Genomic DNA, 27,107 nt, shown 5'->3' with positions numbered 1-27,107 from the left:
TAGGCTATCCTCATAACCTTCGCCCCTAGCTCTAGCCCGGTGCTTCCGGGCAGCCTGCACGATGATTAGCCAAAAGCCGTGGGAGGCCGGCCGCCGATTGGCTGCGCGTAGCGGCGGGCTGAGCAATTGGAATGAGGGGAGCAGTTGGGCCAAGATGGCGGCCGCCGAGGGTCCCTTGGGCGACGGCGAGCTGTGGCAGACGTGGCTTCCTAACCACGTCGTGTTCTCGCGGCTCCGGGAGGGACTGAAAAACCAGAGTCCAGCCGAGGCCGAGAAGCCGGCTTCCTTGTCCTCGCCTTCGTCGCCGCCGCTGCCGCCGCAGTTGCTAACAAGAAACCTGGTCTTAGGCCTCGGCGGGGAACTCTTCCTGTGGGACGGAGAAGGCAGCTCTTTCTTAGTGGTTCGCCTTCGGGGCCTCAGCGGCGCGGGTGAGGAGCCTCCCCTTTCCCAGTACCAGGTACGGCCAGGCTAATCGTGGGTAAATGACCCTCAGCTGGGATCTGAACGAGGCGGTGGTTTGTTGAGGTTGCTGTCCCCTCCCCATCTGGCTATTTCTCGTCTTCTGGCGGGTGTGCTCTTCACGTGTAAGCAGACGTCGGACTTCTAGTGGAAAGCTCTCTCTTCTTTACTTCCATTCCGCTCTAACCTTTTGTAGCCGCGCTTTTGACCCCGACACTGTGCCAGACACAGTTACAGGCGCTCGTGCTCTCGGGGTGCTGCAGTTCTTGGGGTCTGGGAGGAAGGGCAGGACCGCGGAATGCTCAGCGAGTAACATCGGGGATGCGGGTGCTCCGCAGGACAGCAAAGCGGGGCGAGGGCATAGAGTGTGGGTGCAGCTGCTGTTTTCCGTAGGCTGGCCCCGAGAAAACTCCTCCACGACGGGACACTCGGCAGGGATGATCCCAACTTTTTCTTGGGGGCGGGGCGGGCTCGTGAGTGTCGAGTCACGTGATAGATTCGAAAGCACCAGGTGTCCGGCCCGACCCAGAGGAGGAATCTCCCCTGTGCATTCTTCCACTTTCCAGAAAATTAGGCCATCCCCAGGGTTGGAAGGGTCTTCGTTTGTTTCTCATGAGCCACCAGCATGTGGAAGCGGGTGTGGCCAGAACGTGTTCCCATCCTCTCTGTAACCGAACATTGGCTTCTGGAGATTGTTTATTTGCGATCAACCGATTCTCTTCTCTTAAAGATTAAAAGCTAAAAAAGCTGGGCACCCGTTGTAACGCATTGACATCTGCTGTGTGCCGTTGGCCGGCTCTTGTCCATGAGAAATAACCTGAAGTTAAAGAGGTGCTAGATATATTTTTGCAGTTTTGAAAATAGGTCGTAAGCCTGCAGTCTGCCTGCTTTACCGGTTCAGTTTGCAAGAATCATTTACAGGGTGCTCGGCGCTCAGTATTCCCCTGGCACCCTGCGTGGCTGTGCAGCATGTGGCACATGCATGATGGAATCATTCCTACTTGTTTGTTTATTGCCCGCTTTTCCAGACAGGCAACACCAAGGCAGAGTCTCTGTGTGCCTTAGGTATATTTTGGATATCTCCAGTATTTCACCGAGCGCCTGGAACATGTCAGCTCTCAGTAAATACTGGTGACTGTCTGAATGACCCTCAATCCTCCAGAATATCAGAAACTCGGAGAAAGCAGCTTAGCTTGAGTTGTCAGTTCAAACGTTAACAAGAGCAGAGTGGTGACTTAGGAACAAGAAAACCCTAAATACTGTGCTTATCACAAGTGATTTAAGGTAATTGGATTGTGTGTAGCAAAAAGGTGGCCTCTTTGATTGGAGGTAGACTGTCAAAATCAAGTAGGAAGAAAAGGGGGGTTGAGAAAATAGGGAAAAGCAGGAAAGACCCACTAACAGGAGGCAAAACAGTTTCATTAGAATCCACAAAGGGCAACTAAAAAAACAGGCTCACAGACATCAGTCAGAACGAATGGAAACCTTGTTATGTTATAATCCTCGTCAAAGGAATTTTGGCTTAGTGGGATTCTCCATACGTAAGGATAAGCAGTACATTGGCAGTTTCATGGTTTATTACTAGAAGAAGAAAGAAAAGAAAATGGGAATGTGGTAACAGAAGAAATGGGAAGGAGTGACATTCTGCTGAGGGCATGTGATGCTGAGATAAACTTCCATATCTGCATAGGTAAAGCACCATCGTCCTTGCTGCAGAAACTCCTGAACCCATTCTCTGTCTCACTGAACTACTTCTAAGATGTAGTAATTATTACTTATTAGTACTTCTGAGTTCATTTGTCTTTTCACTAAAACATGGAGAATAAGTCAGCAATATGCCGTATATTATGCTAAAAGACAGAGGAAAGACACATAATTCATTCTAAGTAATTCATAGTTGTATGGGATGAGCAAGTAAAAGGGTAGTTAGAATGCAGGGTGATAGGAACTATAATAGAGTGTGCTGAAGGAGCCCAGAAAAGGTGCATTTACCCCTGGGGTATTCTCTTGGGAGGAAAGCCTGTCTAGGCTGACATTAGCCAAGTAAGACAGGAAGAGGAGGGCCTGCAGGAAGGGGCAGCTACACAGAGGTGCACATAACAGCATAATGGCCCGGGCTGGTTTGCTCAGTGGTTAGAGTGCTGGCCCGAGAACTAAACGGTTAGGCTCAGTTCCAGTCAAGGGCATGTACCTCAGTTGCAGGCTTGACCCCAGCCCTGGTCGGGGCACGTGGGGGAGGCAGCCAATTGATGTCTCTCTCACATCAGTGTTTCTCTCTCTATCTCTCCCTCCACCTCCTCCTCTCCCTCTACCTCTCTCCCTACCACTCTGAAAAGCAATGGAAAAAATATCCTCAGGTAAGGATTACAAAAAAAAGAAAAAAGAAAAGAAAGGAAAAAAAACACATGATAATTACCCAGAAGATAATTACAAGTTAATCTGATTGGAGTATAAAGTACAAGTGGGGAATGGAGGAGGATTGAGGCTGAACTGGGAGGCTGGAGCTTGCTCATAAAAAGGGAAATTGTTTGCGGTATTTATTTATCAAGGTAGGGAAATTTTATGCACTTTATAACATTCTAGTCAAAATGGTTAGAACTAGTTCTTCAGTTAATGGCCCAGGTGTTAGTAATTAAACAGAATGCTTCATTATCTTAGGAAAACTAAAGCAGTACTGTGCTTTCAAGTAACTGCCATATATATTTACATTAAAATTAAGTATTTTGACCAGTTTGCTTTAATTTCAGAGATTGCTTTGCATAAATCCACCCCTGTTTGAAATCTATCAAGTCTTGTTAAGTCCAACACAACATCACGTAGCACTTATAGGAATAAAAGGACTTATGGTATTAGAATTACCTAAAAGATGGGGAAAGAATTCTGAATTTGAAGGTGGAAAATCAACAGTGAATTGTAGGTAAGTTGTATTTCCATTTAGTGTTTATCTTTATAATTTTTAATACACATAGAAAATTATTCTAGACCAGTGGTTCTTAAGGTATGTTTACTGTAAATACTCCAGATGGTCTGCACATTGGCATCTTATGATAATAATATTGATAGTATGTGTGTGATTACACATGTGTGATATTCTACCTGAATTATCTCATTACTCTCTCATTAGAAGCCAGGCTATTTTTCAAGTAGGTAGAAATAGGTTTATTAAAAGCAGTTACTATCTATGAGCCAGACAGTTTGCTCTAAGTTCAACTAAGTTTTATTTTTGTATTATTTTCTTTTTCAACAAATTCAGAAAAGTGAGTCTGAAAGATCTTCTGAAAAGAATATAAGGCCGAAACTCATCTTTAGCTCCACAACTTATAGGTTGGGTCCCCTTAAAGTGTTTCTAACTCTCTATTTTCTCATTTCCACAATACGAAAATCTGCTTTTGTATTTTCCTTACAAGGTTACTAAAAGGACCAAATAAGATACTATATCTAGAAATATTTTTGATCCTTTGATATTGAATAGATGCTTTGAAATCTTTTTCCCAGCAAGACTTGAGGGAAAGACATATGAAGGAAAGCAGAGCAAAGAGTTTTAAAATAGATTTTCCTATATAAAATTTTTCATCCAAGAGCTACAAAATGTTTTGGAAAATTGTTGTTTTTATTTTAGTACCACTCCAATTGCTGAGAGATTTTTCACCAGTTCTACCTCTCTGACTCTAAAGCATGCCGCCTGGTATCCAAGTGAAATGCTGGATCCCCACATAGTGCTGTTAACATCAGACAATGTAATAAGGTAAAGTTTATTTTTATGTCTTATAGCTTTGTGAGTGGGAAGGTTCTGTTTCTGTTTGCCAGTTAATAGCTCAAGATACCACTAAATGGGTCCTTGGATGTTAGAATGCTTTATCTGATGGCTGTTGTAACCCATTCTCAAGAATTGTCTAACTGCTCTAACTTACATGCCTTAATTACTGCTATTCCCTCTCAAGTAGTCTTCCTGCCTCCAGTCTCTCCTACTCTAGTCTGACTTGTAAGCACTGTTAATCTTCCTAAAACTCTTTTCATTATGTCACTATTTTGGAGGTAATGTAGCTTAGGGGAAAGAGAATATAATTGGGAATTGAGAAATTTGAATTCTTGTCCCAGTGCCATTTCTGTCTTTGAGACCTTAAACTTCTTTTTAGAGGCACCTTAGTTTCCAGTTTGTAAAATGAGCAGATCTGATTTGATAATTTCTAAGTCCCCTTCCAGGTTTTGTACTTGATTAAATGCTCTAATCCTACAGAGATTTCTATTGTCAGTTAACTTTCTGGATCTGCCTTATATAAAAAGTTTATGGGGAGTCTCAACTAACTGAGATACAAATACCTCCATTTTATTTTTCCTAATCACTGCTTTTAACTGTGCTCTACCAAATCTTCCTTCCATACTGAATGCTTGATCCCTTAATGGCATCTTATACAGATCTTACAGCTTTCTGGTTACTTTTAGGTATAAAGACTAAGTCTGTCCAGTTTAAAACTCTGATCTCAAATCTATTTCAAAACTATATCCTGGCCTATCACAGGGCAGACCTTGAGGCATCTGAAATGAGTGGAGAGGGCATGATCTGCTCTTTGACTCACCTTGAGGTAGGGGATGAAGCATAGGAGGGGGGCTGCCTCCTCCTTTGGGTCTATCTCCTTGATAATGGGAGTAGGAAGCATGGGATAGCTGAGGCAGACATCTTACCTAATTGGTTGTCTGTCAGTGATGGGGCAGGGGGTGGGGGCATATCCCTGATCCTAGATTAACTGAGTTCCACCTACTACTGGTGGCCTCCGTTGAGGTGGTAGTCTCTGCACAGATGAGGTGTATGTACTTCCTGGGGCAGTGTTTAGCTTCCAGCTGCCTCCATCATTGAGGAGCTCTGTCTCCCATTGCCTCTATTAGCTATCCATGCCCTGAACCCTCTCTCAAGATTCCTCCCTTCTCAACTGAAACGTTGTGGTCTTTCATATGGAGTCCTACTAACTGCCAAGGTCCTTTTCCTTGCCCTCCAGGGGCCACAGAGAGCTGGGCGTACTGTACCATAGTTCGTTCTTATGCTGTTCCAGCCTCCCTTCTTTGGAAATTTTCATATAAGAAATAGACACCATATAGTGATCACGTGCCCCCCACCCTAGGATATGTCATGTCAGGTTCGCCAAGAATTCCCTTACCTTGGTGGCCTGTAGTTTTCTGCAACACATCTGGCATTTACCTCAGAAATGAGATAGTTATCTCCCCTTATTACAGGCACCCCTAAATCTGACTGTTTTCTCTTAGAGCCTTTCCTATCCACCCATTTGGCTTTGGAGTTGGGGGTAAAGAAAGAAGGAGGGAAAACCTCCCATTGCAAACACTGTCCTGGTACTCTTAAGGGCTCTCGACACCCTTCCTCCTCTCATGCACATGGGAAAAGGCGACGGCGGGAGATAGCATAGTCTAAGTCTCCCTCCACCTGAGCCCTAAAGGGGGCAGCTGGCCTCAATCAGTGAAGGTTCTTTTTAAGATATGAGGTATTTAACACTTCTCTTTTCCTCAGCTGTAGACCTTGTTGACAATTTCAAGGCAACAGGAAATTCCCACAATGCCTGTTGCATTTACTTTTTCACTGTTCCCCATTACAATATATACTGTGTAGTACTTATGTGTGTTTTGACATCAATAATGCTTATAGGCAGCTAGGAAGACCACAATGAATGTGTGTTCAATTGATCAAATTTTCTTTAAAAACATTTATTACATGGCATTTTATTGATAATGGAACAGACTAAGTTTTAAAAATTCATAATGGGTCAGACAAAATAAGTGATTAATTTTTTTTTATATAAATGTATCTTTATTGATTTCAGAGAGAGGAAGGAAGAGAGAGAGAGATAGAACATCAGTGATGAGAGAGTCATCATTAATCAGCTGCCTCCTGCACACCCCTGACTGGGGATCGAGCCAACAACCCAGGCATGTGCCCTGACCGGGAATCAAACCACGATCTCCTGGATCCTAGGTCAATGCTCAACCACTAAGCCCCGCCCGGTGGGACAATGAGTGATTAATTTGGTAAAGACTTTATAAGAGACATTAGATTTCTAATAATATTACTGGCCTTTTGAAAATTCTTTCTCCTTTTAACAATAGCCATGTAAACTGTAAAAATTTAAGTTATTTTAAATTAAAATGATTTGGGTGAAAAATTTTTTCCAGTTTTATACTTCCCCTTAAGAAAATAGGGATGACATGATAGAGTCTTTATGTAACAAAAACACATATAGATTGTAGGCTACATGTCACTCACTGTGCTGGTCAGAATAGTGAGATATGGTTCCTTCTGTAATGAGATTTGTTGTCTAACAGGCAGAGAAAGATGAGTATATTTGAAGGGAAGCTGGCAAACTCAGGAGCATTAGTGAGATGACTAGACAAGGTGAGTATGGCTAAGGATTTAGGATGGAGGAGACAGAAGTGAAATGCCATGAAATAGGCTAATAAAGAATTTTGGTGAAGATAGAGAATATTTCTTCAGGTCCCAAGGAAACCTTCTTAATGTTAAAGAACAAATAAAATACCTACTTTATCAATAACTACAGGATCTTTGGCAAAGATCGTTGTGATAACTGGTAGGGAAATTCTCAAGAAATGACTAGATATAGAGGAAAGCACAATTTTGGGAAATGGAAGAGAATTTTATGTGCTGCCTTTCTTCTCTTTTGTTAGAATTTACTCTCTGCGTGAGCCCCAGACACCCACTAAGGTCATCGTACTTTCAGAAGCAGAAGAGGAAAGTCTAATACTCAACAAAGGGTAAGTTTTTATTTGTGTCATGAAATGCTTTTCAAATTAGGTTATTGAGGTCATAAATGCAATTTTAGTAGAAATTGCAGATTTTCCAGAGGTGACATTAGCATGCTTTTGGTAAGGTGAGAAATAAGCAAAAGTAACCAGTGTGAATAAGTTACAAGAAGTTACAGATCTGAATGTCACTGTAACTACTAGCCTGTTTAATTCACAGATGTATTCCCAGAACCTACAACAGCACCTGGCACAGAGTAGATACTTAGTAAATGCATCCTACTGCACAGGGATGACTATTGATGTTTTTATATGTTTTCCTCCTGTTCCTTTTTTGTGTTTATGCATATCTGTATGTATATGTTTTTACTATTTGTGTTTCTTTATATTTAAACTATTTATAATTAAAGTAGCACTATATAATTTTATGGCCTTCTTTCACTTAATTTTATGAGAATTTTCCAGTGTTGTTTAACATTTTTCATAATCATAATTTTTTATCTTCTCTGTTGAATACAAACTCCATCTCACCTGTTGTTGGACATTTTGTTTTTGTTTTCAACAAGTTGGTTTTTAAATCTCTTTTCAGGAGGGCATATACTGCATCTCTAGGAGAGATAGCAGTTGCATTTGACTTTGGGCCATTGGCAGCAGTCCCGAAGAATATGTTTGGACAAAAAGGCAAAGATGAAGTAGTGGCATATCCACTGTACATCTTATATGAGAATGGGGAGACTTTCCTTACGTATGTTAGTCTGTTGCACAGGTAAGTTGAGGGGTAACCCACCGAAATGAAAGTCCAACTTGTGCTCTAGTATAGATTGTCATAGTTGACCTTATTTATTTATTGTCATAGTCTGACTTACTTATTTACTTTTTGTCATAGACTTGGGATTTGTGTTTTTGGGTTGTGGACGTGTTGCAGCCTTTTTGATGCTTGGCTTGCATATTTTGGAGAAAGATTTGGTACAAATCATAGGACTTTTCGTTAACTCATATTAATATGGGTAAATGCGATAGAATTCTTGGATAAAGTCTAGTCAACCTTAAAAGTATTTATTGTGTATCTTATATGAACAAGGCATCATGGGGGTGGTTAGACATGGTAATTTGGTACCTTTTGTGGGAAAAAGACATACATACATATGAAAAGATCATTACCTATACCACATCAGTACAAAGACGGAAGGAGAGGTCATTCTGATTGAAGAAGTTAAGGAAATTTTCATAGGAAGCACTGATATTATGTGGGACTTAATAATCTAATCAGGATTAAATGAAGCATCAAGAAAGGGTAAGACCATTTTAATTACCAGGGAAGCATGAAATAGAGTGTGAAAATAAACAAATGCAAGTGTCATTCAGGGTTCAATGATGAGCCCAGTGGTGTTGCTCAGTGGTTGTGTGTTCATCCATGAACCAGGAGGTCACGGTTCGATTCCCGGTCAGGGCGCATGTCCGGGTTGCGGGCTCGATCCCTAATAGGAAGCACGCAGAAGGCAGCTGATCAGTGATTATCTCTGATGATTGATGTTACCATCTGTACTTCTCTCTGAAATCAATAAAAACATACTTTTAAAGCTGTTCTAAAAGAAAAGGTTCAGTGAAGCTGTTGTAAAATTTAACTTAAAGTCTACAACAGTTTGAACTGTGATGGTTATAATGCAAAGGGAGAAGTGAACATAGTAGATACTACAAAGGAAGGATCAATAAGACTCAGTTATTGTTTGGATATGGGAGTGAGCCATTAACAGAAATACTGAGGTCAGGAAGGGCAGCTAATTTTGGGGGAAGCTTCATTATTACAAGTGCTCAGTATGTCACAGTATTGGACCAAGAAGGTGGAATAGTCCATGGACAGTTGGAAATACAGGGCTGGAATGAAGATGAAGGTAAAAATCAATAAGAGTCATCTGTCATGGTGTGAATTAGACTCTATAGAGGATAAGAATTTAGGAGAAGTTTGTAACTACAGAGGCATAAGGCCAAAGGCTGAACATTGTAATTTATTCATTTATAAATCATCGAAACATATTTATTCAGGGCCCACTATGTGGCAGAAGATAGTAATATAAGACCAAAGGCAAGGTCCTGCTGTGTGGTTCTTTGTCTACTGGAAAGTCATACAGCAAACCAGTAACTAGTACAATTTTGTGTGCCCAGGGCATTATAGGGTGCTGTGGGACTGCAACAAGTAGATGCTTAGGCCTGCTTATCTTGGAAGACTGCGAAGATGGTAATACAAAAGCCTGGACCTGCAGCGTTCACTAGGTAGAACTGGGAGCAGAAGTAGTTCCAGAAGGAGACTTGACTTGGGGTAGTGAACACACAGTACAATATACAGATGATGTTATAGAATAGCACACCTGAAACCTATAGAATTTTATTAACCAATGTCACCTCAATAAATTTAGTTTTTTCAAAAAGTAGTTATAGGAGAGAGAAGAGAGTATGCAAAATTATAAAGATGAAAAAAACGAAAGATCTTGGTGGATTGCAGAATGGTGAGGCTTCACTACCAGCTGTATTCTCCTTGACAGAAGTGCTCTCTGCCTTCCACACATGCTCCCTCTCAGGGGACTTCTGTGTAACATTACTCTCCTTGTCTTTCCTCCCCCTACCATTTGGCCCTCATTTGTGCACACTGTAATCTACCTAGTAATCTTACCCCCAAACCTGAAAGTCATTTACATTCTTTTATGTCCAGTCCAAAATTCTATTGATTCTAACATGAAAATTTCTTGAATGTATACACCCTTCTCTCCATTCCCTTGTCCTTGCTTCAGATCCTCACTGTCCTCTGCCTAGATCATGCTTAAATAGTTGCCCTGAGTCCCATTTTGGTCCTCTCCATGTCATTTTCCTCACAACTGCTCGCTACCAGATTGATCTTAGTAAAGTGAAGCTCCATCCCTCTTGATTTAAATCTCTAGTGACAGCCTGTCCCCCAGCAGATAGTCTCTGAGCTCTCTTAACAGGCCAGCGAGGTCATCGGCTTTGTAGGCCATTCCTGAGTATCTGCCTCACTTCTTTGTTGCCTTAGACTTTGTACTTCACCTCCCATCATACTAAGCCGTTTCCTTCTTGTTAATTCCTTATCTTTCATGCCTCCAGGACTTTGTATATGCTGTTCCCTAACTTGGGATGTTTACCACCCCTTCCCAGAATATACTCTTTCTCAATCGATCTTATTTGTTTTTGATACCTTTCTTATATACCTCACTTTTTTTGTACCTTTCTATATTCCTCTGTACCCTGTAAAGCCTTGTGTTGTTACGCTTACCACATGGGAGAGTAATTCTGGTTAAATGTCCGCTTCCCCAGCTAAACTGTCAATTCCGTGGGGGTGTCATCTAGCTCTCAATAAACATTTGTCTAATCCAATTAAATATGTGGTTCTGGAGCCCTGAAGATAAGCTACATTTCAGAAGAAGAACATTGAGAGTCATCAGAACATACGTAGTAGTTAAAGCCAGGCATGGTTTAATATGCTGTCATGTAGGTGTATTTTGAAAAGAGAAGAGAGCTTACAGCACCAGTATTTTTTCACCCAAATATGTTTCACTCTTTCTTTAGCCCTGGGAACATCGGAAAGCTGTTAGGTCCATTGCCCATGCACCCTGCAGCTGAAGATAACTATGGCTATGATGCGTGTGCTGTCCTCTGCTTACCTTGTGTCCCCAACATCCTAGTGATTGCTACTGAGTCAGGAATGCTGTACCACTGTGTTGTGCTGGAAGGGGAAGAAGAAGATGACCAGACAGTAAGCCAGGCTAGTGTGTGTGTGTATTTGTATCTCCAACATCTAGTATATGTCCTGTACCAATATATATGAGGAATTTTAGTTTATATCTGACACTTCTGTATATTTTGGAAATTAAAAACTTAAAGTTAATTGAAGCCCACTTAAAAATTTAAATGAGAAGTTAGAAGGAGCCCGGCTTGCTTGAGCCGCCAACCTACACACTGCTTTCTGGACTCTTAAGTTGGCAGTCTTCAATGACAGACATAAAGAACGTTGGAGTTAGCTTCTCTCTAACCTGCTTATTCCTATCCTTCTAAAGGAAGAGGCCTTTTTTGCTCTTTGAAGAATAACAACGCACTGTCAGGATGTGGGATTAAGAATTTGAAAGCACTATTAGACCCAGATTCTTCTGTTTTTTATTCTGTGCATTTTCAAATGAACATGAAAGACTAAAATTGTACTTTTTTTACAGTCAGAAAAGTCCTGGGATTCCAGGGCTGACCTCATTCCTTCTCTGTACGTGTTTGAGTGTGTTGAGTTGGAGCTGGCCCTGAAACTGGCATCTGGAGAGGATGATCCCTTTGATTCTGACTTTTCTTGTCCAATCAAACTTCACAGAGGTAAACTATTTTTTTCAATTACAGTTGACATTTAATATTATTTTAATTAGTTTCAGGTATACAGGGTAATGGTTAGACATTTATATAACTTACAAAATGATCCTTCCCTTCCCCCCTACCCCCTGGTAATTCTAGTGCCCAATTGGCACATAGTTATTACAATATTATTGTTACTATTTTTTCTATTTACATTTTTTATTGTTGACACTCTTACAGATGTCCCCCATTTTGCCCCCTCCACCCAGCTCCTGCCCCACCCCAGGCTTTCCCCACACTATTGTCTGTGTCCATGGGCTATTCATACATGCATATATGTTCTTTGGTTAATCTCTTCCTGTCACCCGACCACCGTCCCCTCTGAGATCTGTCATTCTGTTCTATACATCCATTGCCTCTGGACCTGTTTTGTTCGTCAGTTTATTTTGTTCATTAGATTCCACATATAAATAAGATCATGTGATATTTATCTTTCTCTGACAGGCTTATTTTATTTAACATAATAATCTCCAGGTCCATCCATGCTGTCTAAATGGGTAAAAGCTCCTTTTTTATAGCCATATAGTTTTCCCCACATAGTGTTCCTCTGCGAAAATGTACCACAGCTTTTTTTTTTTTTAAGAACAGTTTATTGATTTTTAGAGAGAGAGGAAGGTAGAGGTAGAGCAAAACATCAGTCGGCCGCCTCCTGCATACCCCCTACCAGGGATGGAGCCCCGATTGGGGGCTCCATCCCTGGCCCCAGTCTGGGTGAGTGCAGGAGGCAAGTAATCGATGTGTCTGTCTCACATCAATGTTTCTCTCTCTGTCCGTTCCACTTTCTCTGAAAAGAAATGGGGGGAAAATCCTCCAGTAAGAATTAAAAAAAAAAATTCAGCTGACTTCTTTTGGCCTTTTAGTCACACATTACACTTTAGGTCCAAGAAAGACTGAGCAAATTTCCCAAGTTTGAAGATAGTGGCCTTTAGTCTGGATCTACCCAGATTTATAATAGTGAATTTTTCCTGGTTCAGTCAAAAGAATATTTCATGATTCAAATACTTAAGGGTATACAAACTTTAATCAACTTTAAAAGTCAAATTATAAAATACTGATATTAAGATAGCTCTTTAAAATACCTTCATTTTTTAGAACACATCTTGTTATAATCAGACCCAGTTTGAATGTTATCCTTTTTATCTTTTCTTTTGTTTTATCTGGTTGGTTCCAGATCATTCTAGCAACTTATCTCTGTTCACCTAGGGAGCTCTTGGATAAACGGATGAGATAGTTAAAGAGCGTGTTGTTCAGACGAGAACGGCTTGAGTGGAAGGAGCGTGTGATTAGGAGTCTGGAGTGTCCTAGGTTTTAGTTACAGCTCTAACACTTACAGGCTCTGTGGTATGAGGCATTTACGCAGCCTCTCTGGTCTTCAGTTTTCTCATCTGAAAAAAACAGGGGTAACATCAGATGATCTTAAAAGGTCTCTTGTAACACAAAAATCTGTAATTTTATTTGCCCCTCCCCCCTTTCCCCAAGTCGCCTTTAGGATCTTGTCTTCTTCTCTGTGAAGAACAAGGAACAAAAGCTTACTGTATCGGGAACAACTGGGCGTCACGGCTGCTCTGTGTGCTACAGAGAGGAGTTCAGTCCTGTAGCAGCCTGGCCTCATCTGCTTATAGTCCCACTAACCAGTTGGCATAGGTTTGGCAATAATGGCTTTGACTCTGTACTAAAGTATAGCCAAAACATTTCAGGGGATAGAGTCCTTACATATAAAGCCAGCAAAGAGAACCCATTGGGCATGTCCAATTAAACAGTATTTGGAGAGAGACATTCCAAATATTAAGTCTTGGAACTTTGCTTTATAGATGAGGAAATTGAACCTGTAAGAGAAAGTAATATAAACTAATTGGTTTCCTTATAAAGCTACCTATGTGCCCTGGCCGGGTAGCTTAGTTTGTTAGACTGTCATCCTGATATGCTGAGGTTGCATGTTCGATCCCTGGTCAGGTTGAGGATTAACCAAAAAAAAAATGTGGGGGCTGCTAGGGTGTATTTTTTAAGTTTTCCAATGGCTACCTTTATATCATTAGTAATTCTATCTGCAGATCCCAAGTGTCCCTCAAGATATCACTGTACTCATGAAGCTGGTGTACATAGTGTTGGACTGACTTGGATTCATAAACTTCATAAATTTCTTGGATCAGGTGAGTTTTCTGTGCTTTTCCGAATGTTTCACAGATTATATCAAAAAGTAGTTTGGAATAGAAAAATAATTTTGAGATAGAAAATTCCAATGAAACTAAAAGTTAGTTCATTGAAAAGATCAACAAAGTCGACAAACCTTTAACCAGACTGACCAAAAATAAAAGAGAAGACTCAAATTACTAGTCAGGAATGAAAGAGGGGATATTACTACTGACTTTACAGAAATAGAAAAGATTATAATGCGATACCTTGAACAACAGTCTGCCAATTAGATAACCTAGATGAAATGGACAAATTTCTAGAACGACACAGACTACCAAAACTGACTCAAGAAGTAGAAAATTTGAATAGACCTACAACAAGTAAAGAGACTGAATTAGTAAACAAAAAACTACCCAAAACAAAAGCTCAGGATAAGATGGCTTCATATTTAAAGAATTAATATCAATTACTCACAAGCATTTCCAAAAAATAGGAAATGCTTCCTGATTCACTCTATGAGGTCAGTATTACCCTGATAACCAAAACCAGACAAAAATGTCCAAGAAAAGAAAACTACAAGTATCTCTCAGGAATATAGATGCAACAAATCCTCAACAAAACAGTAGCAAACCAAATCCAGCAACATACAAAAAGCATCATACACCGTGACTACATGGGATTTACCCCAGGGATGCAAGGGTAGTTTAACATCCAGAAATCAAACAGTGTGTTACACCATAGCAATAGAATAAAGGACAAAAACCATATGATCATCTTAATACACACAGAAAAAAACATTTAAGAAAATTTAATGACTAGGAATAGAAAGGAATTTCCTCAAACTGATAAAAGGGCAGCTATGAAAAACCCACAGCAAATACCATATTTAATGGTGAAAGACCAAGTGCTTTATTAGCTTTCTCTTGCTGCTATCATAAATCACTGCACATTTAGTGGGTTAAAACAACACACGTTTTGTGTCTTAGAGTTCTATAGGTTAGACATCCTAGAGCAATCTCACTGGGCATCAGTGTTCCTTTCTGGAGGCTATAGGGGAGAATCCATTTCCTAGCCTCTTCCAGCTTCTACCGCCTTCCTTTGCTTGTGGCTGCATTCCTCCGTCTTCAAAGCCAGCAATTGTGGGGTGAGTTGGATACTTATCACCCTGTATCACTCTGACCTTCTGCAGCACTTTTTCACTTTAAGGAAATGTGTGATAATATTGGGCCCACCCAGATAATCCACGATAATCTCTAGCTCAGAGACATTTGATGGGCAACTTTAATTCCATTTGCAATGTTTATTCCCCTTTGCCATGTAATCTAACATATTCCTGGGTACTGGGGATTATTAGAACACAGACACTTTGGGGAGAGTCCATTATTCTGTGTATTACATTCCACCCCACTGCCCCCAAAGGTTCACATCTGACCCACATGCAAAATACATTGACTCTAACATCATTATAGCAACACAAAGTTCAAAATCTCATCTAAATCTCATGAGCTCAGAAGTTTTCAGTCTCATCATCTAAATCAAATGTGGATAAAACTCTTGAGTATAACCCACCCTGGAGCAAAATTTCTATCTCTGGACCTGTGGAACTAGGAAACAGTTATCTGCTCCCAGAACACAATGGTGGCCCAAGCATAGGTATCAGTTATAGACATTCCAGTTCAAAAGGGAAGAAATTGGAAAGAAAAAGGGAACCATAGGTCCTAAGCAATTTCAAAATCCAAATTCTATTAGGTTTGCAAGGCCTGGGAATAATCTTCTGGGCTTACAGCTCTGCCCTCTTCATTTTACAGGAAAGGTGCCATTTGTTTGTATTGAGTAGTTTTGGCCTGTTTTTTATCTGTAGAATTTTGGGAGTGGAACAGCCTTCTCTCATTCTCTAACACATTCAGTCCAAGCCAGTGGTGCTTTTACAGGTGTCAAATTCTCAAGAACTTTTTGGATCTCCTGCATATATTCCGAGGAGTCATTATAGTAGACAAGAGGTTAATCCACAGGTCAGTCCTAGATGATTTTATCTCAATTTTTGGCTTCTGCTGAAGTATCTATTTCACACTCTTAATCTCTTCAAAGAGCCCTGTGAGTGACTGAATATTTGACCTATTGATCTTTTTGAGGTGTTAGCAAAAAACTGAGCAGCCACTCCAGTGGCTTTTTCTCTAAAGCATGCTTTCTCTTCATTTTAGAACCTATCTCTTAATTTTAGCATCTCTTGGTCTCTTTATTTTAGCATCTTTGTGATCTGGATAGGCTGAGAATTTCCCAAATCATCAAGTCCTTGTTCCTTTTTGTTTACTGTTTCTTCCCTCAATTATATTTTTTCTCATACTTACTGTAATCAGCAAGAAGAAACCAGGCCACCTCTTCAACACTTTCCTTGGAAATCTCCTTGGATAAACATCTAATTTAATTGTTTACAAATTCTGCCTTCCACACTTTCTCCTTACGATCAGGAACAAGATGTCTGCTCTTGCCCCTTCTATTCAACGTTGTTATTGAGGGTCTAGACAGGGAAATTAGCCAATACAGGAAATAAAAGGCATCCAGATTAGAAAGGAAGAAGTGAAACTATCTCTGTCCTTTGATGACATGATCTTTTATATAGTAAATCATAGGGGACCTACTAAAAAAATATTTAATAAATGAGTTCAGAGAGGTTACAGAATACAGGATCAATAGACAAGTATCATTGCACTAGTAATAAACAATCCAAAGAGAAATTTTAAAAACAATTTACAGTAGAATTATAATGAAATACTTAGGATGAATTTAACAAAAGAAGTACAAAACATACTTTTAAAACTTCAAGACATTGTTGAAAGAAATAAAGATGGCCCAATAAGTGGAAAATATTCCATATACATGGATCAGAAAACTTAATATTGTTAAATGGCAGTACTTCCCAAATTGATGTGGAAGTCCAGTGCGCTCTATCAAAATTCAAGCTGCCTTCTTTGCAGAAATGGACAAGCTGATCCTAAAATTCATGGAATTGCAAGTGACCTATAGTGAAAAACAGGAACAAAGTTGGAGGACCCACACTTCCCAATTTCAAGACTTCTTTAAAAAGTATGGTAATCAACACAGTGTGATATTGGCATAAGCATATACATATAGATCAATGGGATAGAATTGAGTCCAGAAATATACCTTTACATTTACTGTCAATTAGTTTGGACAAGGGTGCCAAACAGTTTATTGGGGGAAAGAATAGTCTTTTCAACAAATGGTGCTGGGACAAGTGTACATCCACATGCAAAAGAATGAAATTGGACCCCTACCTCACTCCATACCAAAATGAACTCAAATGAATCAAAGACCTAAATAAAAGAACTAAAACTATAGAACTCTTAGAAGAAAACACCATCACAAAAGTGAAAAGACAACCCACAGAATGGGAGTAAGTATTTGCAAATCATATCTAATAATGGACTTGTATCTAGAATGTATAAAGAACCCTTAGAACTCAGTAATAAAAGGATAAATAGCCCAATTTAAAAAAGGATTTGATGATATACAAATAGCCAATAAGCACATGAAAACATGTTTAAATACCTTTAGTCATGGAAATGAAATACCACAAAATCACTATATGCCACTTCATACCCACTAAAATGGCTAAAATTAAAAGACAATAGCCTTTTTTCCCCCGGAGCCATTGGAATGAGGGTGCAGTGGCTACAAGATGTCACCAAACTGTGCAAGTCGACCTCACAGGCCTTGGACTCCAACATGAAAACTCGCCACACAGCACAAGATAGAGCAGAAGCAGGCAGCCTCCTGGCTGCAGCTGACCCTGGCCAAACTGGCTGAGGTACAGAAAGAGAAGCAGCTGCTGAGGTGCAAGCTTCTCTGGGTTGAGATGGCATCTTCCTGGGAATGGCAGCAGGTTACAGAGGAGCCAGGCCTGGCTACTACCAGTGTGTTTGAGACAAAAGGAGTAGAAGCACCCCCACCATCCCCACCAGGGGCAGTGTTCACAGCAGGAACTCCATCTCAGGCTGCCTATTGGGGGTCCTCTACTGTGGGAGGCCCAGGGAACAGACCTTTAAGAACCCCAAAGAGATGAGAGCCTTTGAGCCCCAACAGCTGAGAAGACCTCCAGCATCTGGCAGGCCCGAGGATTGGAACTGCCTTTGGTGTAACCCTGTGAATTTTTCAGGCAGGGAAATTTGCTACCACTGTGGGAGTGGCATCTGGTTACAGAACCCTCAAATTCAGAAATGTGAAATACAACAGAAACATATCCCAAAGGGATATCCGTTTTCGGAGGAGGGGGGGCTGAGTAGAGTTGGGGGAAGGAGATGAGTGGGAGAATGGGACTAGTGGAGTTGGAGGGAGGCATGGTGGGAGAGACATGTTTTGATGATCCTCTTTGTGTTCCAGAGCATAAGTATTCGACACATCCCCCCTAAATTATGACAGCCAAAAATGTCTCGAGATATTGCCACATATCCACTGGGGCATAAAATCATCCCTCACTGGTGACCATAGAGGCAATGAAGTACTTAGTAGTAGTCAGAATAGGGTGAAGAGAGTTGCCAGGGTAGCATGCTCAGCAGTGCCAAGGGCTGCAGGGGGGCCCCTAAGATAGGAAGTAGAAAGTGTTCAGGGGGTCTGGCATTCACTTTTGATCTTTGAGCAAATCTGGGTAGGGGAGGGGCAAAAGCCAAACTGTCAGTACTGAGGGGAGAGGAAGTAAGGAAGCGCAGTCAGTGACGGGGGCTCTTCAGGGACTCCTGGCTGTGAAGGGAAGGAGTGAGGTGAGATGCATATCCGAGAGAGGGTTCTTTGGAATATGGGAGAAACTGGAGCCATGGGGAAAGAGACACCTGAAGAAAGCTTGAAAACACAAGGAATATGTAAAAGAATGGGGCAGATCCTGCATACTGCATTGGAGGCATATCTATTCTGCTCAAAAATACGTGAAAGGCCAGTTTTGTTTTTTTGTGAAACAAAACCCCCGAAAGTATTCTTAGTTTGTATATGTATCCTATGTATATTACAGAATTTTTCGTGTGCCTTACATTATAGATTTATGTTTGAATAAGCAAAGAAAAAAGTCTGGAAAGACATTTAGCAAACAAGGTTATTATTACCTAGGGAAGTTGGGGTCAGGATCAGGGGATGGAAAGTAGGGGTGGATGGGTGCAGGGGTATGGGGTGCAGTGGAGTGGGTCACAGGGCAGTGGGGTGGAGAGCTTGTATATCTTTGTGTACTTCTTGCTTTGTAAAATGAAATAATTAAATGTCCATAAAAAAGAAAAGTGTTGAGAAGGATGTGGAAAAATAGGGACCCTCATATTCTGCATGTGACTGTGAAAGGGGGCAGTCACTTTGGGGAAAACAGTCTGGAAGTTCTCAGATGATGAGAGTTACTATATAACCCAGCAGTTTTACACTGAAGAGAAATAAAAACATGTCCACACAAAAACTTGTGAATGAATGTCTGTGTCAGCATTATTCATAACAGCTAAATAGCCCCGTATACCTACCAGCTGATGATTAGATAAAGTATCCATACAATGGAATATTATTCAACAATAGAAAGGAATGAAGTACTGACATGGATGAACCTTGAAAGCATTATGCTTAGTGAAAGGAGCCAGTCACAAACAACTGCATGTTGTAGGCTTCCATTTAGGTAAAATGTCCGGATCAGGCAATTCCACAGAGGCAGAAAATGGATTAGTGGTTGTTGCCTAGGTCTGGGGGAATTGGCAGACACTAGGGAGTGATTGTTAATGGGTCTGGGGGTTTCTTGTTGGTTGTACAATTCCTTTAATATACTAAAAGCCCACTGAATTATATACTTTAAATGGGTGAGTTGAGTGGTATTGTGAATCACATTTGAAAAAGCTGTTATAAAAATTAAATTGGCCCTGGCCAGCGTGGCTCGGTTGTTTGGAGTGTCATCCCATATACCACGAGGTTGTGGGTTCAATTCCCAGCCAGTGCACATACCCCAGGTTGTAGGTTCGATCCCTGGTTGGGGCGCATTCAGGAGGCAGCCGATCCATGTTCTCGCCCTTCTCTAAAATCAGTTTTAAAAAATGATAAAGTAAATAAAATTGGTGTGGGTGAGGAAAAGACTGAAAAGAATGGATTTGGGGAGATTGTCCTCTTCAGTAAAACATTTCTGCATTTAGAACTTGACCAAGGAAAATTCACTTTCCATCTTGGGGCAGAAATCTAGACCCTGTGGAAAGGAGATTTCTGTCAGAAAGGCATAGTCCTTAAGCAGAGGTCTGAGACAAGAACTTAATTGCATTTAACGGATACTGTCAGCATTTTAATTTGGAGGCGTCCGTGTGTCGGCTAAGTTACGCGGTGTGACGTCAGGCATGTTAGGTGATGTGGGAATGTGCTCTTTCATAGATGAAGAAGATAAGGACAGTCTGCAGGAACTCACCACGGAACAGAGATGCTTTGTGGAGCACATCCTTTGTACGAAGCCATTGCCGTGCAGGTAAGAACTGTCTCCTTGTCTACGCAGGTTAACAGTTGTTTGCCCCAGTAATCCAGACACGTGTATACATCACACGCATATGCATGCACCCGAGAGCATCCGTTCATCCTGTGTCCATCCAGAGCTCCCCCCGCTTCAAGACCCCTCCGCTCTGTCCTCTGAAAGGTCTTTTTCCGGTTGCAGCTCTAGTCTGCTGACTTCGCTGGGCTACCTTTAATAATTATTTCTGATCTCAAGTTACTATCAGTCCTTCAGAAAGGGTTCCTTGATTCCCCAGTCTAACTTAGGGTTTTCCTACTCTCCCATTTCCTTTGTAGTACATTAAAATTGGTGTTTGTATTTGTTTAAGGTCTGTCACTACTGCTAGAGTATGTGTCAGAGCAGAGACCACGTCTGCTTCCTACTACTGTCCCCTCACGTCGGCATACTCGCTGCCAGAGGGCCTGGTAGACACTCAGTAAATATTTGATGACTAGGATAAAGGGAGATGTCTGGAATGACTCCCAGGTTTCTATCTGGTGTAACTGGGTAGGTGTGGTCCCTTTGAGAAACACGGGACGTAGGAGGAAGTGTATTTGGGAGGACAGAGTGTGTTAATGGGGGTACTTGGAGTTTTCCTGTGGAACATCCAAATGGAGGCGCTCAGTAGGCTGTTGGAGTGTAGCTCTGGAGTTTGGAGTGGTCTGGGCTCAGTGTGGATGTGGGAATTGTCAACCTGGAACTATGACTGTGGTGAAGGTTACTCAGGAAAGAGCCTAGAATGAGTAGAGGAGACCTGTGAAGAGAGTGTGAGCAACACATTCTTACAATCGTTGAGTGGAGCTAGAGAAGCCCAGCGCAGGAAGGAAACTCGAGTCAAGGGCTGCCAGAAGGACCGCAGGAGAACCTGAGGGAAAGGATGTCAGGGATGCTGAGGAGGTGGTTTCAGAGAGCAGGCAGTGGGCAGCAGCCTGAAATAGCACATCAGAGCAGTGGGGAGCAGTATGGAGTGTAGACTTGGCAATTTATAGGGGCTTCATCTAGGGGCATTGTCAGTCCAGGGGTGGAAATGTGCTGTGAGGGTGGGATGAGCATCGGGGTGGGTGGAGTAGCGTGTTGGCAGGAAAGACATTTCCTATCTGAGGTCCACAGCCTTCAGTTTCTTCAGTGAAATAACCAAGATTAAGAGGGAGATGTAAGCCGTGCACAGTAAATTAAGTCCTATGAAATAGATGTTGGGCTGCATTGGATTTTTAATGTGAGATAGACTGAAGTTCTGTTCAGTTAGTTCCTGAGCACTTACTCTGGGCTAGGCATACAGAGATAGCTGGGGCTTCCGTGTGGGCTGGGGAGAAAGACGCATAAAGAGTTAACATCACTGAATCACAGTAACTGCTGAGATTACAGAGAGCACCATGAGGCTATGGGTTCCTGAGTGACTGCTTGATTCAAACCAGTCAAAGCTGTATTACAGGTTTCCAAGTCAACACCTTTGAGGTTACTGCACTAATAGCATGTCCCAGACAAGTGATAGCCCAGGCCTGAGAAGGTGACAAACCTCAGCCACTGTGTTACTTTTGGATCCATTGCATTTGCTGTTTTATAACTTCACTGTGCCTGTTTTTCCAGGCAGCCAGCTCCAATTCAAGGGTTCTGGATTGTCCCTGACATCCTGGGGCCCACGATGATCTGCATCACCAGTACCTACGAATGCCTCATAAGGCCTTTATTGTATGTACCATTTTGTATTCGCCACGCAACTTAATTCTGCAAAATCTAAACTGGGAAAATACCCTTAGAAACCATCTTGAAGATGCTTGGATTATGCTTTGGCTTCTGACTTGAGGGTTTGAAAGGTAGATAGGATTAGTTTTAGGCATGATTTCTAGTACCTTCTTCGGCTAGCTGAGGGTCAAGAGCTTTATTTCAAAGTGTGGGGAAGCATACTAAAATTAAATACTGAACTCATACATGAATATGAATTATATTCAGTGATTATCATGCTCTATGTGTCAGGCTTAGAAATGAGGCAACTACCTGCATTGTCTCCTGTGACCAGAGCAACCCTGGGAGGACTACACTGTTATGCCCATCTTGTAAAAAAGGAAACAGGGCTTGAAAAGTTCAGTAAATGCTGAAGTAACACATTGAGCCAGGCTGCAAATAAATAACAGGGCTTTCCGACTCCAAAGTCCATACTCATACTTTAATTTCTCCGTTTCTGCCAGGCTCAGAGAGAAGTCATAGAATATGTACACTCTGGAAGACAGGTGGTACACAGCTGAACTCGTAATCTTCCTCCTTAAGGAACTCACGTGAAGCTATAAGCTACAAGCACCGTTTTCTTTTCAGCGGCCCTGGAATGGCATTCTGGGTCTTATAAATGCAGGCACAGGAGTCCCTGGCAAGCCAGCGATGTTGAACTCTAGCACACACCCTGCCCCCCGGCTCTGGTGTCATTTCAAAGCATGAACTTCTAGGTACTGACAGTTCAAAATACTGCCATTAATTTACTATCCTTCAAGGAACTCTTCCCATGCTCTTTAAAGATTCACAAGTTACACTATTTGGAAAGGAAAAGAATTCACTATTAATTTTGTATTACACTAAAAGAAACTAAAAACTCTAGCAAGACTAAACAAGTAATACAATCACTGAAAAAAATTCCTTTTTGCCTTTTGCTTCAAGCGTATTTTTAAAAACCCATCCTACCTTTAGTGAAATAAGACCTACACATTAGGTTACTTTAGAAAACATGAATCCCAAAGAAAAAGGAAACTCTTAAGTATTAGTTATATAAATATATTCAAATCATTTTCTGCTAACTCCCTGAAATACAAGTTGTCTGTAGTATGTTAACAAATTCTGATTATTGCATTCAAAGACTTACCATGCTGTTAACATTTGCAGTCTTCAAGCTTTCTGAAATTACCATTGTGAATATTTGTAATATCTGAGTGAGTGCAATTTTTATAAATCAAGTTATATAGAGAGTACAGCATTTACAGTGGTTATCTGGGTGAATATTGGTTTTGATCAAATCCAAACTGTACCTAGGAAATGAGTGGTTGATTTATGTTTGTGACTGTGGCTTATACCTGGCCCTCAAGTCCTTGCAGAAGAGTCCATGATGAATTTATACTCTGTGCTGCCTTCACCTTTACATAAGGAATTTGGAGTGGCAGAGTCCAAAATGCTTTGACAAATGGTGGCATGGGTAGAATAGGGGATAGCTCCCTAAGGCGCCATCTTCAGGGCAGAAACATGCATCTTTACACTCTCACACAAGTGACACTCCATATTGCCTTGGGTTCTCAAGGTTCTGGACAGATTTGGCTTATGCTTTCTTGTGATACTTAGAGTAAATGACTCCGCAGTAGACTCTTGTTCTATTTATTTTGCAGAAGCACAGTCCATCCAGCATCTCCTCCCCTGCTTTGTACCCAAGATGATGTTGAAGTGGCAGAGTCTCCCCTCCGAATTCTAGCTGAAGCCCCGGATTCCTTTGAAAAGCATATAAGAAGCATTTTGCAACGTAGTGTTGCAAATCCAGCATTTTTGAAGTATGAGGTTTGGGTTATAGGTTTTAAGAACTAGTTCCCTTCTGTTTTCCCGATTACTGTTCATCCTTCCTGTCCTTGGCTGTTTATTTCATTTCACATACTTTTTACTATGTTGAAGTTAGAAGAAATATAGGGCACATTTAATCAGCTAGAGAATAAACATAGAGGCACTTGAGAATGGTCAACAGCAAGTACGAAAAGGAAACGAAGCAGCTATGACCTGAGTCTGTTTTTAGTTGATTTACTCAGCTAGCAAAAGTAATGGTAGAAACTTTGGTTTAAAGATCATCTGAAAAAGATACAGCCCCTCCTCCCGAAGAATGTCTTCAGCTCATCAGCAGAGCCACCCAGGTGTTCAGAGAACAGTACATTCTTAAACAGGACCTGGCCAAGGAGGAGATTCAGCGGAGGTAAGGGGGCCTTTGCTCACGTCCCATCAGCTCCTGGCTGGCAGCAAACACTGTGTAATGGCCTAGACCTTGCTTCCGATTAAGTTGGTTTTTCTTTTTTTTTCCTTTTGAAGGGTCAGATTACTAAGTGACCAAAAAAAGAAACAGCTGGATGATCTCAGTTATTGTCGAGAGGAAAGGTAAGTGCCAAAACTAGGGAGGGAAAAAACAGTTCGGTAAGACTGGAGCTGTATCTCAGTCTAGAACACTGGACCACTCACCTTTAGGGGGACCCCAAGTGTCTCGTTTCTTGTGCCATTAGGAAAAGTCTACGGGAAATGGCTGAGCGCTTAGCTGAGAAATATGAGGAAGCCAAGGAAAAACAAGAAGATATCACTAACAGGTCAGTGGGTTGTACAGCGTCCAGTTCCCCGCTCAGGTCCTGCTAGTGCTGCCCAGTGCTCAGAGAGCAGCAGCGTTAAGGAAAATGGCCTAGAGCACGTACGCCCAGGCCTGCGGATGGAGCTGGTTCCCCTGCCTCCCGAGGGGCAGCAGGGAAGACTGCGCAGTGGTGCTCCCCCAGCCCGTCCGGTGGGCCTCCTGCAGACCCCATTCATGGATTGGAGTGTTGGTTATAACTGTGTTTCTCCTGCATAGCAGAGATATTAAGCCGAGATATTTTCTTGCCTTTTCTAAAGGATGAAAAAAGTACTTCACAGTTTCCATTCTCAGCTCCCAGTTCTCTCAGATAGTGAGAGAGACATGAAGAAAGAACTACAGCTGATACCTGATCAACTTCGACATTTGGGCAATGCCATCAAACAGGTAGGAGTGGATGCCAGTGGCTAAATCTTGTCCTTGTGTTTGTTCTACAGAAAGTAACTTTATAAAATGTAGAGAGAAACTATGAACCTGTGGAATAAACCACAGCCAAAATGCCTGTGTTCTGTCTGGTACTTAAGGTTACCATGAAGAAAGACTACCAGCAGCGGAAGATGGAGAAGGTGCTGAGCCCCCAGAAACCCACCATCTCTCTCAGTGCCTACCAGCGGAAGTGCATCCAGTCCATCCTGAAGGAGGAGTAAGTAGGGCGGCCGCCCGTCTGGTACAGTGAGGGAGCTTTTCCTTTGCAATAGGCCAAAGTTAACCCCTGTCTGCCCAGCTGACATTAGTTGGCATTTGCCAGTCAAGTAATGACTGGAATAGAAGCCATGTGATAGATAAGAACCTGAGAGATGTCGACTTCATTGTGCTATGACTTTGTTGTGTGGCCAGGGCATCCCCAGTATGTTAAAAAGTATTGCCAGCAGTTGCAATACTCTTTGCCACCGTCAGCCTTAAATGAGCCGTAAACACCATTACTATCCATCTGAAACCTCACCCTGTTGTTCTAGCAAAGCCCCTCTCATTTCAGCATTACTGCCTAGTTTCAATTCTTAAGAATCAGCCTCAATGGCTTACTCATGTTATTTCCCCAAAAGTGAGTGACTGTGATTTTACAGGGGCGAGCACATAAGAGAAATGGTGAAGCAGATTAACGATATCCGGAATCATGTAAACTTCTGACCGCACCAGGAACGGATTCACACCTCAAGTTAACACGAGTGAAGGCTTGAGCTCAAACTGTAAAACAGGTAGCATCGTCTAATTTATAAAGAGGCATTTGGATGAGCTTTGGTGTGGTTCATCATTTTTTATACTTGTTTTATAATTATTGAATAAATGCTTTTATTTAAAAATTGGAATGTGCCTTATATATAAGCTCAAGTCGATGACTTTGTTAGCAGTGGCCTAGGATTATTTTTAAAAGCCCATGAACTCCGAGTTTTCTCCACAGTTGAACAAGATTAAGAGCTGCATTTTAAAGTACCAGCACCAGAAATGTGACTCTGACAAGGGACAGGACCTTGGGATTCAAAGGAAACGGCTACACAAAATACTAGGCAGCAGCTTTTTAATTTGAACACTTTCTTCTTAAAGACACACCTTCAGTACAGTTAACAAAAAGTTACATCTGAAACCTGCGCAGAGCCAAGCCCAGGATCCACAACTGCAAGGCCACTGCTGGCTCACTTGGTCAGGCAGCATTATCTTTCAGAGCCGAGCCTGGCTGTACACTGTGTCCCAGAACGTGTTTCTGAGTGAGTACAAGGTACAAGTGTAGGACCTCAGAGGGGAAAAGAAACAACTTAGTATCAATATACGGCTTTGTTCTCAGTTAGCTTTCAGTAAACTTTTTATACCTGCCCATATGAGTTCTGAAAGGTAATACCATACCTGCCTAGAAACGGCACCTGCCTAGAAATGGTACCTGCCTAGAAATGGCTGAGTGGCTGCCAATTTAAAAGCCACATGGTAAGGTAGGTTACAGGTAGGAGGTAAATCATGTTAGACATGCGTGAGAAAATGTGTACAGACTTTAATACAAGCACAGGAACACTCGTGAAACCCAACTGATCTTTTCTTTTGTCCAGACAGGCTAAATCCTACCTTCTAAATCAGTTCCTGTTTATACAGAAAACCCAGATTAAAGCATTTCCTACCAGGATAGTGGCACAATGTTTGCTTCCTACCAGAAACAAATTGTTAACAAAACCGAAAGTAACAGTTTGGGTTTTTCTCAACAAAGTAGGTTCCAACAGCCTGCATCTGCCACAGTAGAGACCACCAGTGGTCCACTCATCATGATTTTATTGGCCCAATACCATCTTATGGAGAAAAACGTCTGCAAGGTATCTCAGCAGAGCAGTCCCCAGGAGCCACAGTTTAGTTCAGGAAGACTATAAATTACCCACCCATCCTGATTTATAGTGCCAATTTTAATATTCTGAAATTAGCTCAGGGCTTGCCCAAGGAACTAGTCTTACACTTACATAACGAGGATGTTTCCTTTAAACCAAGTGGTACTTTATACAAAGGGGCTTTAAACCAAGTACA

The 27,107-nt window shown here is 41.6% G+C and overlaps 1 protein-coding gene and 1 pseudogene across 3 annotated transcripts; both read left to right on the top strand.

The window, feature by feature from the left end:
• The first annotated feature begins 142 nt into the window (after positions 1 to 142).
• Positions 143 to 25,915, top strand: NUP88 (nucleoporin 88). 3 transcript variants are annotated; one of them, XM_016200982.2, is made up of 17 exons: positions 143 to 457; positions 3,207 to 3,376; positions 4,079 to 4,204; positions 7,147 to 7,233; positions 7,811 to 7,987; positions 10,798 to 10,984; positions 11,439 to 11,586; positions 13,674 to 13,772; positions 20,149 to 20,239; positions 21,848 to 21,949; positions 23,623 to 23,781; positions 24,066 to 24,191; positions 24,305 to 24,370; positions 24,493 to 24,573; positions 24,869 to 24,995; positions 25,133 to 25,251; positions 25,673 to 25,915. In XM_016200982.2, exons 1-17 carry the CDS (start codon positions 155 to 157, stop codon positions 25,734 to 25,736), a joined length of 2,232 nt encoding a protein of 743 aa, XP_016056468.1. In that variant the 5' UTR covers positions 143 to 154; the 3' UTR covers positions 25,737 to 25,915. The 3 variants fall into 3 exon arrangements, with proteins under 3 accessions (XP_016056468.1, XP_016056467.1, XP_087682063.1); XM_016200981.2 differs by having other exon boundaries at positions 146 to 457; positions 10,798 to 10,993; XM_087825937.1 differs by having other exon boundaries at positions 349 to 428; positions 10,798 to 10,993.
• LOC148091211 (testis-expressed protein 13A-like) lies at positions 13,780 to 18,078 on the top strand (annotated as a pseudogene).
• Positions 25,916 to 27,107: the final 1,192 nt, after the last annotated feature.

Source organism: Miniopterus natalensis, chromosome 17 (assembly GCF_054644295.1).
Source record: "Miniopterus natalensis isolate mMinNat1 chromosome 17, mMinNat1.hap1, whole genome shotgun sequence".
NCBI classification, from domain to species: domain Eukaryota; kingdom Metazoa; phylum Chordata; class Mammalia; order Chiroptera; family Miniopteridae; genus Miniopterus; species Miniopterus natalensis.
Note: the sequence above shows the minus strand (reverse complement) of the source record. Positions and strands in the feature narration are given on the sequence as shown.